The sequence below is a fragment of the Ahaetulla prasina genome, chromosome 3 (assembly GCF_028640845.1).
Source record: "Ahaetulla prasina isolate Xishuangbanna chromosome 3, ASM2864084v1, whole genome shotgun sequence".
NCBI lineage: Eukaryota > Metazoa > Chordata > Lepidosauria > Squamata > Colubridae > Ahaetulla > Ahaetulla prasina.
In genome coordinates this window covers 18664106-18678135 of record NC_080541.1, presented here as the reverse complement: position 1 = coordinate 18678135, position 14030 = coordinate 18664106, and the positions used below count along the sequence as shown (strand labels likewise).

General features: G+C 42.4%; 1 protein-coding gene across 6 annotated transcripts in view; it reads right to left on the bottom strand.

Annotated features, from left to right (window-relative positions):
• Positions 1–14030, bottom strand: part of MTSS1 (MTSS I-BAR domain containing 1) — a 169916-nt gene that overhangs the window by 125931 nt on the left and 29955 nt on the right. For all 6 annotated transcript variants that reach the window (XM_058178770.1, XM_058178767.1, XM_058178769.1 and 3 more), the window contains exon 3: positions 7247–7320. In XM_058178770.1, the coding sequence (XP_058034753.1) occupies positions 7247–7320 (74 nt within the window). The remainder of the gene's footprint in view (positions 1–7246; positions 7321–14030) is intronic.

Genomic DNA, 14030 nt, shown 5'->3' with positions numbered 1-14030 from the left:
TCATCAAATCAGAAATTCTACTGCACACACGTTTCTAAAATTGCACTGGGTCTATGAGGAAATTAAGAGGTGTGGTGAAAGTGAGGAGAGCTAGGACACGTTTTGTTGAGTCCACCAACTCAGATTTTGGGCTCACAAATGTTTTATTGCCAGACCAGGTAACTTCAGATGTGACGGAAGACATAAAACATGGTTCGTAATAGTCATTTAGAAATGTTACCTTTTAATAATAAGTGTAGACAGGTTTATTGTATACCAAGGTTGTCAAACTGAAGGCCCGTGGGTTGCATCTGGCCCGTAAGATGCTTAGATCTGGCCCGCGAGGGCAACCTGGAAACAGTGAAGGACCGGCCTGCGGTGCCTCTGTGCAGCCCTCCCAAGCTCCGTTTTCGGCCGCAACAGCCTCCTGCAGTGAAATCGGAGCTCGAGGAGCAGTGGTGGAATTCAAAAAAATTTACTACCAGTTCTGTGGGCGTGTCATGGCTTGGTGGACGTGGCTTGGGAAGGATATTGTAAAATCTACATTCCCTCCCTACACCAAGGGAAGGTTACTGCAAAATCCCCATTTCCTCCCAATCAGCTGGTACTTGGGAGGCAGAGAATAGATGTGGGTGGGGCCAGTCAGAGGTGGTATTTACCGGTTCTCCAAACTACTCAAAATTTCCTGCTGAATACCACCTTTGTGGGGGAGGTCACGCCCCCCCACCCGAGGTCAATCACAACCCTGATGAGGCCCTCAATGAAATCAAGTTTGACACCCCTGTTGTATACAGCCATTTTTGTCTTGCAAATCTAGTGGTCATAAAGGCTGATGAACAGCTCATGAGGTCTCCTGCTGACTGTCAAGGATAAAACGCTTTTCTCAGCAGGATTGGCTGGGCCCTAAAATAGATTGCAACTTCCAGTAACTACAATAAGCACTGTTGTTCAAGAGAGCTTTCAGCTCATTAGGGTTTCAAAACAAAATTTGCAATGTATCCCTCTTTTTTTGCATTAGGCAAGAGTAAGTCAGCATTTTTGTTTCAACTCCCCACAGAAAATGAATGCTTTCCAGGCAAGTCAAGTACACCACACCTTGTAACAAGTACAGTATTTCCATGTCGTTTTGTGGGTGTATCTCCGCATTGCCCTTTGAAATCCTACACAAGGATGTAATGCAATGGATGAGTGCCAAGGGACGTTCCTTAGAACAGGTAACAACTTGGGAATTAAGTCTTATTTAAGGCAGGAATAGGTCATTACCAAGCTGATTATGGTACCCGCCACCACTTTAGAGTCTAGAGGTAGGGAAAGTAAGGCAAGACAATGTAATATAGTTGTTAATGCCTTATGACTTGGACTCCTTCAAATCCCGCTCAACTATGGAGTTAGCTGGGTGAGCGTGGGGCAACTGGTCACAAGTTACTCACAGTTTTTTGTAATGGGGATAAAATGAGGAACCTTTGCCCTCAACAAGGTGCCCTGAGCCCTGATACAGATGGATATAAATCCAATTGAAAACTGAGTCACGGGTAAAGCGAGTGCCTTAATTTTTTAAACAAAAAACAAAACAAAAACAAAACCAGACTGATTTGAGGGTTTATTAACAAGGTTTTAAAGCCTTTGTAAGATTAGGCCACCAATTAGGGCCTCTGGTGGCTCAACAGACTAAGCAGTCTGTTATTAACACAGCTGCTTGCAATTACTGCAAGTTCAAGTCCCACCAGGCCCAAGGTTGACTCAGCCTTCCATCCTTTATAAGGTAGGTAAAATGAGGACCCAGATTGTTGGGGGCAATAAAAGTTGACTTTGTATATAATATACAAATGGATGAAGACTATTGCTTAACACAATACCAGCCGCCCTGAGTCTTCGGAGAAGGGCGGGATATAAATTCAAATAATAAATAAATTAATAAATTAATAAATTAATAAATAAATCATTTCATAAACCTCCATCTAGATCAGGGTTTTCCAACCTTGGCAAGTTTAAGATGTGTGGAAAAGCAAGAGCCTTTCCAAAAAATGTGCACTCGCAGCAACTATGCCTCCTTAAAGCCATTATATTTGGGAAAAGATGACAGCTTAATTTGTCTATTCCAGCAAAGCAAAGCAAAGCAAACAGAATCTTGGTACTTAAAAGGTTGTGTCGTGCATAACGTAATGCATTTCCTCCAGGAATAACTTTAATAAAAAGCAGCATATATGAAGTTAAAATCATTACACCCAATTATCTTAATAACAATTTATTCCTAGACAGCCATCACTATAGAAACCATCATCCTATGTGAAGAAATTCACTGAAAATGAGGCATGCTACAGAACTATAAAGAAATGAAACATTAAGCATGAACCTCATATTCAAATTGTGTCTGGACCTCACTTTGTGAAAGACTCATAGACAAATTGTTATGGAAACCAGGATCCTATATAAGCAGAGATGTCAAACTCATTTTCACCGAGGGCTGTGGTTGACCTCGGGGGAGAGGGGGGCTGGGTGGGTGGGTGGGTGTGGCCGACTGGGTGGGCGTGACCAGCTTGATGCCACTCCCCAAACTGCTGGCATTTTTCCTCTTTGCACTGCATAGACCGGGCCGAAGCCACACTGGCCCAATGTTTCATCTTCACATTGGGTAGACCAGGCTGAAGCAACACGGGCCAGCCCCTTACATTTTCCAGGATGGCCCCATGGATCCAACCACATTGCGGGCCGGATCTGGCATGTGGGCCTTGGGTTTGACACCCCTGCTATATAGGATGTATATGAAGGCTAAAGCCCAGCAGATTTTTAACTTGTTTCTAGCAGAAGGCAGATATATACAATACAGAGAGGTTCTCAATGCCAAGTGCAAAATATTAGAAATAAATAAATAAATAAATAAATAAATAAATAAAAATAAACATGACTTAGGAAGAAACTAACAGAAACTCAAGCAAGCAGAAATACTCTGAAACATCAGCATTTGAGAAACTGCAGTAAGAGAATCTAAGGCCATTCCTCTTTTTTTTCCCCTTTCTCCTTTGTAGCTTTTAGTATTTTGGAGGGGCCAATGCACTGTTGGTCATATTATGGCATCAGTATGAAGGAGAATCTAATTATAAGAAAGAGGGTTACAAATTTAAATAAATGCATACAGGTCAGTGGTGAAATCCAAATTTTTTACTACCGGTTCTGTGGGCGTGGTATGGTGTGGTGTGGCTTGGTGGGCGTGGCAGGGGAAGTATACTGCAAAATTCCCATTCTTTTCCCACTCCTGGGGGAAGGATATTGCAAAATCCCCATTCCCACCCCACTCTGAGGCCAGCCAGAGGTGGTTTTTGCCAGTTCTCCAAACTACTCAAAATTTCTGCGACTAGTTCTCCAGAACCTGTCAGAACCCTGTTGGATTTCACCCCTGATACAGGTCCTTGATGTATGACCAGTCAGTCAGCAACAGTTCAAAATTATGCCTGATCTGCCTTGCAGCTAGTTATGACCAGATTCAAAATTCCAAGGGATTGAGGAAACTGGTCACATGTACAAATGTCAGGCCCTTGGCAACACACACACATTTGTGTGTTTCGTGGCGTCCTGGTCGTTTGACTGAATTTTTATAACAATTTGCTAAAAGACTGGCACTTCCAGTTTTGAGTCAATCATTGGTCCGCTCAACTCAGGGGGGAGGGCGGTTGTGATCCATCCATTTTATGACTGCCACACTTTTTACAACTGTGATGGGCAGGTTCTGTTACGGTTGTAAGTCAAGGACTGCCTGTATAGGAACATGCAAAGGGCTGCCTGGTTTAACAGATGAATGAAACGGAGGGACGTCTATTATTCAAGAAAAGTCTTCAAATCCAAGAGCAGGTGGGACGTAGATCATTTGCTTGACAAGGAAGTAAACTGATGCAAATAACACCAATTTGGTGTTATTGGTGAAATGTTTTATTTTGTTATATCCATTGCAGAGGGTATTTAAGCTGCAGCAGTAATCAGTTGCATCAAATTATGGTAAAATATGGTTTTTATTGTATAGACAATTTGACTTGGCTAAATTTTCCTCAGTGTGTCTATCTACAACCCCAAAAATACTGAAGTACACGGACATCATATATAAGGTAAGGTAAAGGTTCCCCTCGCACATACGTGCCTAGTCGTTGCCGACTCTAGGGGGTGGTGCTCCTCTCTGTTTCAAAGCCGAAGAGCCAGCGCTGTCTGAAGACGTCTCCGTGGTCATGTGGCCGGCATGACTCAACGCCAAAGGCGCACGGAATGCTGTTACCTTCCCACCAAAGGTGGTCCCTATTTTTTCTACTTGCATTTTTACGTGCTTTCGAAACTGCTAGATTGGCATAAGCTGGGACAAGTAACGGGAGCTTACCCCGTTACACGGCAGCACTAGGGATTCGAACCGCTGAGCTGCCGACCTTTCGATCGACAAGCTCAACGTCCTAGCCCCTGAGCCACCGCGTCCCTTATACATCATATATAGTATAAGTTATATAATATAAATCATTTACTAGATGACAGCATGTAGCTAACACTGAATGACTTTTAAAAGCTAAGCAGGGTGGATCTGATTGTTATTTGAATCAACGTGATAATGTGACAGACAACATTCTCTTTACAAGAGAACCGACGTGTTACATCACTGAAAACTTGAAATTTGCTGCTGGTAATATGCATGAAATGTGCAGCAATTACTGTGCAATGTAAGAACGGGGTACATCATTATATTATGCCAGATATGTTTTAACCATAGTTGCTAGCTAAGCACAATTGGCTTGGTTATGTCACACCAAGCCCCAAACCACAGTTTTTAAACCACAGAAATTGGGTTCTCATATCACGTCAAGTCAAAATCAAAGAATTTACAGCTGAGCCAGTGCACAAAATGACGGCTGTTTTTAACTGCTTCAAATGAGATTTTTTTCTACAAAAAAATATTCTAACTCTGAAAGAAAACGACCCGTGCACTTCTTTTAACAGGCTAGGTGAAACTTGAACCTGGATTTGACATTCCCAGAATTATTATCAATTGCCTATTATTTACATTTCCAGAAAAAGCCTATTTGAAAGGAGAATCTATGAGATTGAAGTCTTCGAAAATACATTTTAGAATGCTTATATCTGCAAAGGCCAACCAGTCTCCAAAAGGGGAGAGCAAACCAACGGTAGCACTAAATAGTAATTCTATCAATCTTAGAAAGAATTCTGTAATGCAAACGTAACACACAGGTTTGAAATATAGCACCTTAAGACAAAAAAAAACAAACCCTCATGCTTTGTTAATTAACAAAGGAATGCACCCAGGTCAGCCACAACCATTTCTTGCTGATGAAGACACACACATTCATATTTCCCCAATGGGTACAACCTTCCAAATCTTCCGGAATTCCTAATCAGTATGCAATTTTGGGAGGTGTCGTCTCAAAACATCTGCAGGATTGGAGAAACCACCCTATCCACAATAAAAGCCAAGTAATAGGACTGCAATGAATAAGCATTTTCAGTGGATCTTGTATTGGACGGGATCAATTAAGAAGTGCTGATGAGTCAACTTCAAATGCACTTATTCTCTGAGTAAGTGGGGCATTATACATTCCTTCCCATTTTGAAACATAAGCAGGTGAACCTAAGAATTCTACGATATGAAAAGCTTGTAGCTAAAGTCTTGGCAAGTAGCTATATCTCAGTTCATGGATTGTCTTGTTTATTGTGGGGATGACACCTTACATCAGGGTTGTCAAACTGGCAGCCCGTGGGCCAATGCGTCACCCACAGGCCACACCCACCCCAGCTCCATGAAGGCAACGTGACGCGGCACGTTTGACACCAGTGCCTTACATGATCCTACCTGTGCTTATTTTCCTCTATTTTGGGAGGGAGGGAGGAAGGTTGTGCCATTATGTTATTTTTAACCCTAAGTATTTCCAAGAGGTTTTTACCATGAAACATGATGCTGGCTACCAAGTTGACTTACTTTTAAAAAAAGAATTCTTGAAGTCAATGGGATCTGTTGGGAGATCAGTGGGCCTTCTTGTGTAGTGGGTGGTCACTGTGAGAACGGACTGCTGGATTAGATGGGCAGGGGGCCCGATCCAGCAGAGCACTGCTTATGTTCTCATATACAAGATTGCCTTTCCCCTCCTGTAAAACGTGGGTAGAAGCCCTGCCTGAAGTCCCATCTCTGAAGGAATTCCATCTACAGGTAATCCTCAAGTTACGATCATAATTGAGCCCCAAATTCCCACTGTGAAACGGAAGAAAACTACAGTGCGGATTTTAAACTAGGTATATCAAAATGACCAAATTTTATATTAAGCAAAATAGCTCCACCCACATTGTAGCTTCTCAGGAACGACTAAGAGTGGCCCTTGGCCATAAAAATGCCTTTGTGCATTGCAACAGAAACCAACGTCTTCCAAAAATTGTGTCCTATACAAGGTTATTCTCATCTTTATGCATTTCAATGTATTTCTGTCCCTGATTCTTCAAATTAACCACATCCATTTATATTCCTTTCTTCTCCATTTTCACATAATTTCGATAGCGGTACAGTCAAATATATATTGTATTTTTTATTTGTCTGTGTGTATATGTGTGTGTGTGTGTGTGTGTGTGTGTGTGTGTGTGTGTGTGTGTATGTGTGTGTAGGTAGGTAAGTTGGTTGGTAGGTTGAGATAGAGATACACACACATTGAAGTCTTAGATTAAGTCTAAGTCTTGATTTTTGGAAAGTGTTAGGAGAAAAGCCACAAATCCATTAAATGAGATGCTGTGTGTGTGTGTGTGTGTGTGTGTGTGTGTGTGTGTGTGCGCACATGAACACACACACACACACACAGACAGATAGACAGACAGATATGCACACAGAGCATCTCATTTAATGGATTTGTGGCTTTCCTCCCAACTCTTTCCAAAAATCAAGACTTAGACTTAATCTGCCCCAATAAATTTCTCTTCCAAAACACTAAAGCAGCCCTTTTGTTTCAAGCCACAATAGCCATTCAGATGGCCAATGAAACCACACATGCCCGTTATTCACACCAAGCAGGTTTCAGTGACAGGTTTCTGGCTTATATTCTTTGAAGCCACTGGCACATATTCACACTCGGGGAGGGAAAACGGAATATCCACAGATGTCTTAACAGATATGCCATGGGTTCCAATAGCCAATTTTTTAAAAACAGAAGAGTAAGGCAGCACCTACAGGTTTTGCAGTCCACATACGCTCATTCTGCTAAAGGAAAAAGGGGGTAAAAAAACCTTGGACACATCTGCTTACCACGCGTATTGGTTGCCATGTCTGCTACTTTCTGAAAGGCGTCCAGGAAGGCAGCTGCGGCTACAACCGTCGTCCTAGAATACAAGCAGACAGCATAATATTAGAAACAGATTGTTGCAGTCTATTTGGGTCACTAGACAAGAAGAAGAAAAATACTATTAGACAGTAAAAAGAAGCTAATAAGACAGTTGTATATAGAACAAAGAAATGGTAATGATCTTTTCGATCTCATTTGCTCCCTACCTTCTGACAAGCAAAGTCAAAGGGGAAGCCAAATCCACTTAACAGAAATAGCATTTAGACTTATATACCACTTTACTGCGTCTAGTCAAGGCTATGGTGTTCCCAGTTGCAATGTATGGCTGTGAAAGTTGGACCGTAAGGAAGGCTGAGCGCCAAAGAATTGAGGCCTTTGAACTCTGGTGCTGGAGAAGACTCCTGCGAGTCCCTTGGACTGCAAGGCAATCAAACCGGTCAGTCCTAGAGGAGATCAACCCTGACTGCTCTTTAGAAGGCCAGATCCTGAAGATGAAACTCAAATACTTTGGCCACCTAATGAGAAGGAAGGACTCACTGGAGAAGAGCCGAATGCTGGGAAAGATTGAGGGCAAAAGAAGAATGGGACAGCAGAGAACGAGGTGGCTGGATGGAGTCACTGAAGCAGTCGGCATGAGCTTAAATGGACTCCAGAGGATGGTAGAGGACAGGAAGGCCTGGAGGAATGTTGTCCATGGGGTCACAATGGGTCGGACACAACTTCGCAACTAACAATAACAACCACTTTACAGCCTTCTCTAAGTGGTTTACAGAGTCAGCACCTTGCCCCCAACAATAGAGGTCCTCATTTTACTGACCTCAGAATGGATCTGCAAAGGGACCACAAGTAATAGTAGAAAGTTACAGGTAGACCTCGACTTACAACAGTTTGTTTAGTGACCTTTTGAAGTTACAATAGCACTGAAAAAAGGGACTTATGGCCATTTTTCACACTAATGACTGTTGTAGCATCTCCCCATGGTTATGTGATTTACACTCAGATCCTCAGATGCTTGACAAGTCGTTCCTATTTACGACAGTTGCAGTGTCCCAGGGTCATGCGATCCCCTCTTGCGACCTTCTGACAAGCAAAGTCAATGCGGAAGCCAGATTGACTTAATAGCAATAGCAATTGCACTTAGACTTATATACCACTTCATAGTGCTTTACAGGCCTCTCTATATGGTTTACAGAGTCAGCATTTGCCCCCAACAATCTGGCTCCTCATTTTACTGACGTCGGAAGGATGGAAGGCTGAGTCAACCCTGAGCCAATCAGAATCAAACTCCTGGCAGTGAGCACAGTTAGCCTGTAAAGCTGCATTCTAACCACTGTGCCACCACGGCTCTTAATAACCACGTTACTAATTTAACAATTGCAGTGATTTACTTAACAAACATGGCAAGAAAAATCGTAAAATGGGGCAAAACCCACTTAACGAATGTCTCACTTAGCAACAGAAATGTTGGTTTCAATTGCGGTAAGTTAAGGACTACCTGTACTTCTTTATTGTCTAAAACAATAAGGTACATTAGTGAAGATAGTCTTTCAATTATCACCATTTGTTTTATGATGGTTCAAAGTTACAACAGTCTTGGAAAAAGTGACATATAACCTTGTCCTCAAAGTTATGATTGTCGCACACGTGCACACACACACAGTCACATGATCACAATTCAAGCGTTTGGCAATTAGCTTGCATTTATGCCAGCTAGAACATAGAATAATAAGATTAGAAGGGACTTGAGAGGTCTTCTAGTCCAACCTCCATATTCCAACAGGAAACACTATTACGCACACGAATATAGTGACTTGCAGTCACATGATTTTCGACCTTCCCAGCAGTCTTTTGACAAAGTCAATTGGGGAAATCAGATTCAATTAATGACTGTGATTCTCTTAACGAATGCGGTAAAAATGACTGTAAAACCAGGGCCAGTCATGGGATGGCTCATTTAACATCCACACTGCTTAGCAACTGAAATTCCACTCCCAACTGTTGTTATAAGTCAAGGATTACCTATATAATTAAAAAAGAATAGACAGGATGCTCCAAAATGCATACTTTATTGACGGAGTTTGCACATTACACTGAAGTACATGATTCATTTGTTTTTGACTTGCTCTGCTGTGCAAAACCTCACTGGGGCAATTAGTAAAGCACTCTTCACCGCTTAGCATTATGAACCTATCTAGTAGCTATGTGGGATTTATTCAACAAGCTAGGTTTAAGTGGTAGTCCAGCAAAGCCTAAGGAGCCTTACAAGGGCAGTCAATGCCGATTTGAGCCCAGTGTGTCATGAGAATCCAACCTTTCTGGTTTATAAACCATAGCTGGGGCTCGGCATTGTGTAAACTCTGCCTACTGAGGCTAATTTAGGAAATCATGGCTTAGCGTACATTATCGCATCCAAAGAAGAGCTGGGATGTAATAAGTTTAGCAGTAGGAAATATGTCATCGCCAGCGATTAGCCGAGACCCGATCTTGATATTCCGAAGAGAATGACACAAAATCGTGGGTTTAAATGATTAAAAACTAGAACGCTAACATTAAATGCCATGACCCATAAGGCTCTTCTTTACTGAAATTGCTCCAAAGGAAGTTGGGTAACCATCGGTTGCAGGTGCAGATGTTTGGAATCCAGGGCTTAGCTGGAGTGGCCTGGACTATTAATGTCCTAAATGGCCTCTTCCAACTCCATCAATCTAAGATTCATAAAACCGTTTCCCCGTCTGGAAACATTATTCTGTATTCAGGGTACATCTTTGCCTTATCAAATCTTGCTACTACTGTATATAAAACAAGTGTGTCAAACTCGATTTCATTGAGGGCCATATTAGGGTGGTGTTTGACCTCGGAGGGCCGGAGGGGTGTCTATGACAGAGGACTCGTGTTGGGGGCACCTGTGGTGGCCAAATGCTAAGGCAGGACTTCCCTGAGACCCTTTCTCACTCTCATTATAATCTCCTTCCTTCCTTCCTCCCTCCCTCCCTCCTTCCTTCTCTTTTTCCTTCCCTCTTCCTTCTCTTTTCTTCCTTCCCCTCTTTCCTTATTTTTCCTTCCTTGCTCTCTTCCCATCTTTCCTTTTTTTTCTTTTGTCTTTCCTCTTTCCCTTTCTCCCTTCTTGTCTCTTCTTGCATGCTCCAATGCAAAAGAGAAAACATTGCTCCTTTATCTTTGTTTTTAATAGCCTTCTGCCACCGAAAATGGAGTTTTGGGGGGGGGGAACGCAAGCGTGGGGGCCCCCCCCTGCACTGTTTTCATTCTGGACAGCTTCCTGCAGTCCTCTGCCAGTTCACACCGTGAATTCGTCCTTTGCTTTTCCAGGCCGGCCCTGCAGGCCAGATCTAAGCACCCTACACGATGAGTTTGACACCCCTGACATAAAGGATAAACTAGTGTCTTATTTAGCAAGGTAACAGAAACATGCAAATATCTACCTGTTGCAATCAAACAAATGGCCCCTGGTCCACAAGGATCTGGGAGCAGATCAATCCAAAAAAACTATTTAGAACATAGAACCATAGGGTTGGAAGGGACACTGGAGGTCTTCTAGTCCAACCCACCGCCGATGGCAGGAGACCCTATACAATCCTAGAGAAATAATTGTCCAGTCTCTTCTTGAAAATCTCCAGTGATGGGAGCACCCACAACTTCTGGTGGCTAGCCATTCCACGGATTAATAGGTTGAGTCTCTCTTTAATGATCTTACATTTTAAATGGAAATTTTACATTTACATTGCGTTTACCTAGGCTTGTCTCCTGAGTCAGTCGCAGAACATTTCACCTTCGTAAGATGTTTACATCTTAGATGACCAATCTGACAGACCAAGCAATCTTTTGGTCAAGAAGCTTCATATTCTGTAAATGAACTGGGGGGGGGAGTTCATTTCATTTAAGCTAGAATACTTTAGATCAGGGGTCTCCAACTTTGGGCACTTTAAGACTTGTGGACTTCAATTCCTAGAATTCCCCAGCCGGCTGGGAGTTGAAGTCCACAAGTCTTAAAGGGCCCAAGGTTGGAGACCCCTGCTTTAGATGTCTTCTACAGTAAACGTCAAGATGAAATGGCTTCCCGAGACAAGACATATCGAATGTCATGAGGAACATCGAAATGCAAAATTAATCCTACAGAACCACCCATCATGAAACTGTCCCACAAAACTCCTTCTGGAGTAGATGGAAGTCATAAGGGAAACAGGATGTCCATAAAACCTCTGAATCATGCGTCTATCTGAGGAAGCCTGTGTCAAAGGACATGTTGATGTATTACGATGAGCAGGAAAAATAAGTCATCGCTGACATGTTCGAGTTAAGTATTTTAAGATGGTTTTAACCATCTTAACTCAGGCTGTGTTCTGTTTGCAATAAGCCACAGCATATGGAAACTCGAAGTGGCCTGCTTCAGATGTAAAAGTAGGATTCAGTAGTCTACTACAAGGGATGCGGTGGCTCAATGGCTAAAACGCTGAGCTTGTCGATCAAAAGGTTCAGCGGTTCAAATCCCTAGTGCCGCGTAACGGAGTGAGCTCCCGTTACTTGTCCCAGCTTCTGCCAACTTAGCAGTTCGAAAGCACGTAAAAAATACAAGTAGAAAAAAATAGGGACCACCTTTGGTGGGAAGGTAACAGCCTTCCATGCGCCTTTGGCATTTAGTCATGCCGGCCACATGACCACAGAGACATCTTTTAGATATCTTTCTCAATTGAAACTTCTGCCAAATGAAATCAAGAGTAGCCATATTTTCAGTACCAATTCCCAAACACTCTGTAGGTAGTCCTCAATGTATGACCACAATTGAGCCCAAATTTTTCTGTTGCTAAGTGAGACAGTTGTTAACCGAGTCCTGCCATGTTTTACGACCTTTCTTGCCACAGTTGTTAAGTAAATCACTGCAGTTATTAACTCAGTAAAACAGTTGTTTAAATGAATCTGGCTTCTCCATTGACTTTGCTCGTCAGGAGGTCACAAAAGGGGACCAGGGGACCCTGGGATACTGCAACCGTCATAAATAGGAATCAGTTGCAAAGGATTTGAATTTTGATCATGTGACCGTGGGAAGGCAGCAACAGTGTGAAAAATGGCCACAAGTCATTTTTTTCAGGGCCGTTGTAACTTCGAGCAATTACTAAATCGATGGCTGTAAATTGGGGACTATCTGTATGGACATTTAGTTTCATTTCAAAACTAATCGCGTGTCAGCTGCTCCCCAGATCCACCCTTCTGTCAAATATAAGACACCTCCTAAATATAGTAGGCATTTTGTGAATAAGTAGGTCTTAAAGACACTGTTCACGGTAAAAACTTAAAAATGCTGAACTGCTTCTTCTCTTTGTCTTAATTAATTGCATATTTGAATTTAAATTTTAAGGAATGTGGGGCATGGCTTTGGGGATGAACTAAAAAGAAAGGCACACAGCAGGTGGAAGCAAAAAATATAATAATCCAAAATCCTGAAATCAGGAAAAAAAAACACCTAAAGATTTTACAGCTGCTAGCAAGCTTCATGCTGGTGCTATTTTGAGTGCCTTATCTCCAAGTTGAGGAACAAAGACAAGATAACAGTACATATCTGCCTTCCTCATTCTATAGCTTGGATCAGTTCGGGAGTGATAGTAAACCATTATTTTATTGTGGGTTTTTTTTAAAAAAGAAGTATAATAGGCAAATGCAAATAAAGAGAGTTATTTCAAGCATAGCAAAGCAGAGTTATGATTCTGCTTATCTAACAGAAGTACAGAAATACTGCAATAGGGATTCAAGAAGTAAAAAATTGATTTGGTGATGCACAGAAAACACCTGTTGGGTGCATCTTAAACAATGCCTAACCCAAGAAACAGCTGTGCCAGCCCAGAAAAAAATGAAGCAGGTGTGATGTGTGTGCCCTACGCACACATACACAATCACATTTTCTCCTCTGATCTTTGCTCAGTTCAAGAACACAGCAACCCCAAACCTAACAAGTGTTGTGGTCCGCTAGCAGCCCGCGGAGCTAGCAGCGGAGTCGGACAGTGAGGAGGCTGGGGAGGACCATGGGCTTGTCCTGGACTCTGGGGAAGGCCCGGATGAGGGTTCTTTGTCGGAGCAGAGATGGGGCGAGGGCCATCTGGGAGCGATGCACGGACTCCAGAGTCTCCAGAGGTGGACAGCAGAGAGGCAGAGGAACAGGAGGAGCCTGTTCCTAGTGCATGCATATGAAGAACTGCCAGAAGGCAAAAGCAACTAAAGCAAAAAGGACAACTTGGGAGTAAGGACAGGAGATGATTGGCCCCTCCCATAACGCTTAAAAGAGCAGCAACGGCTCTTGGGTTCTTTGTAGGAAAGCAACGTTGCCACAATTGTTTCTTGTTGGCATCTCCTGTTTCTGAACTTTGTGGGGTTCTTGCCAAAAAAAAAAAAAGCCTTTGGCAGGGTGCCAAAGAAGACAAAGGTTTTTGATAAGGCCGAAGGATTTTTTCTGAAGGATTTGTTATGGAATTAATTTGGACTAAGCTGAGAATGAAGTAATTCATTCAGCTGTTCTAATAAAATATGCTTGTTTAGGAATGATTGTGTCTGAAAATAACTACTTGGGCCTAGGTCACAACAACAAGCCCATGATAGCTCAGAATAGCAGTAGCACTTAAGACTTATAAACAACTTCACAGTACTACTTTATAGTACTCTCTAAGTTGTTTACAGTCAGCATATTGTCCCCAACAATCAATGATATGTGACTCAGTACAGGTAGTCCTCGACTTACAGAAG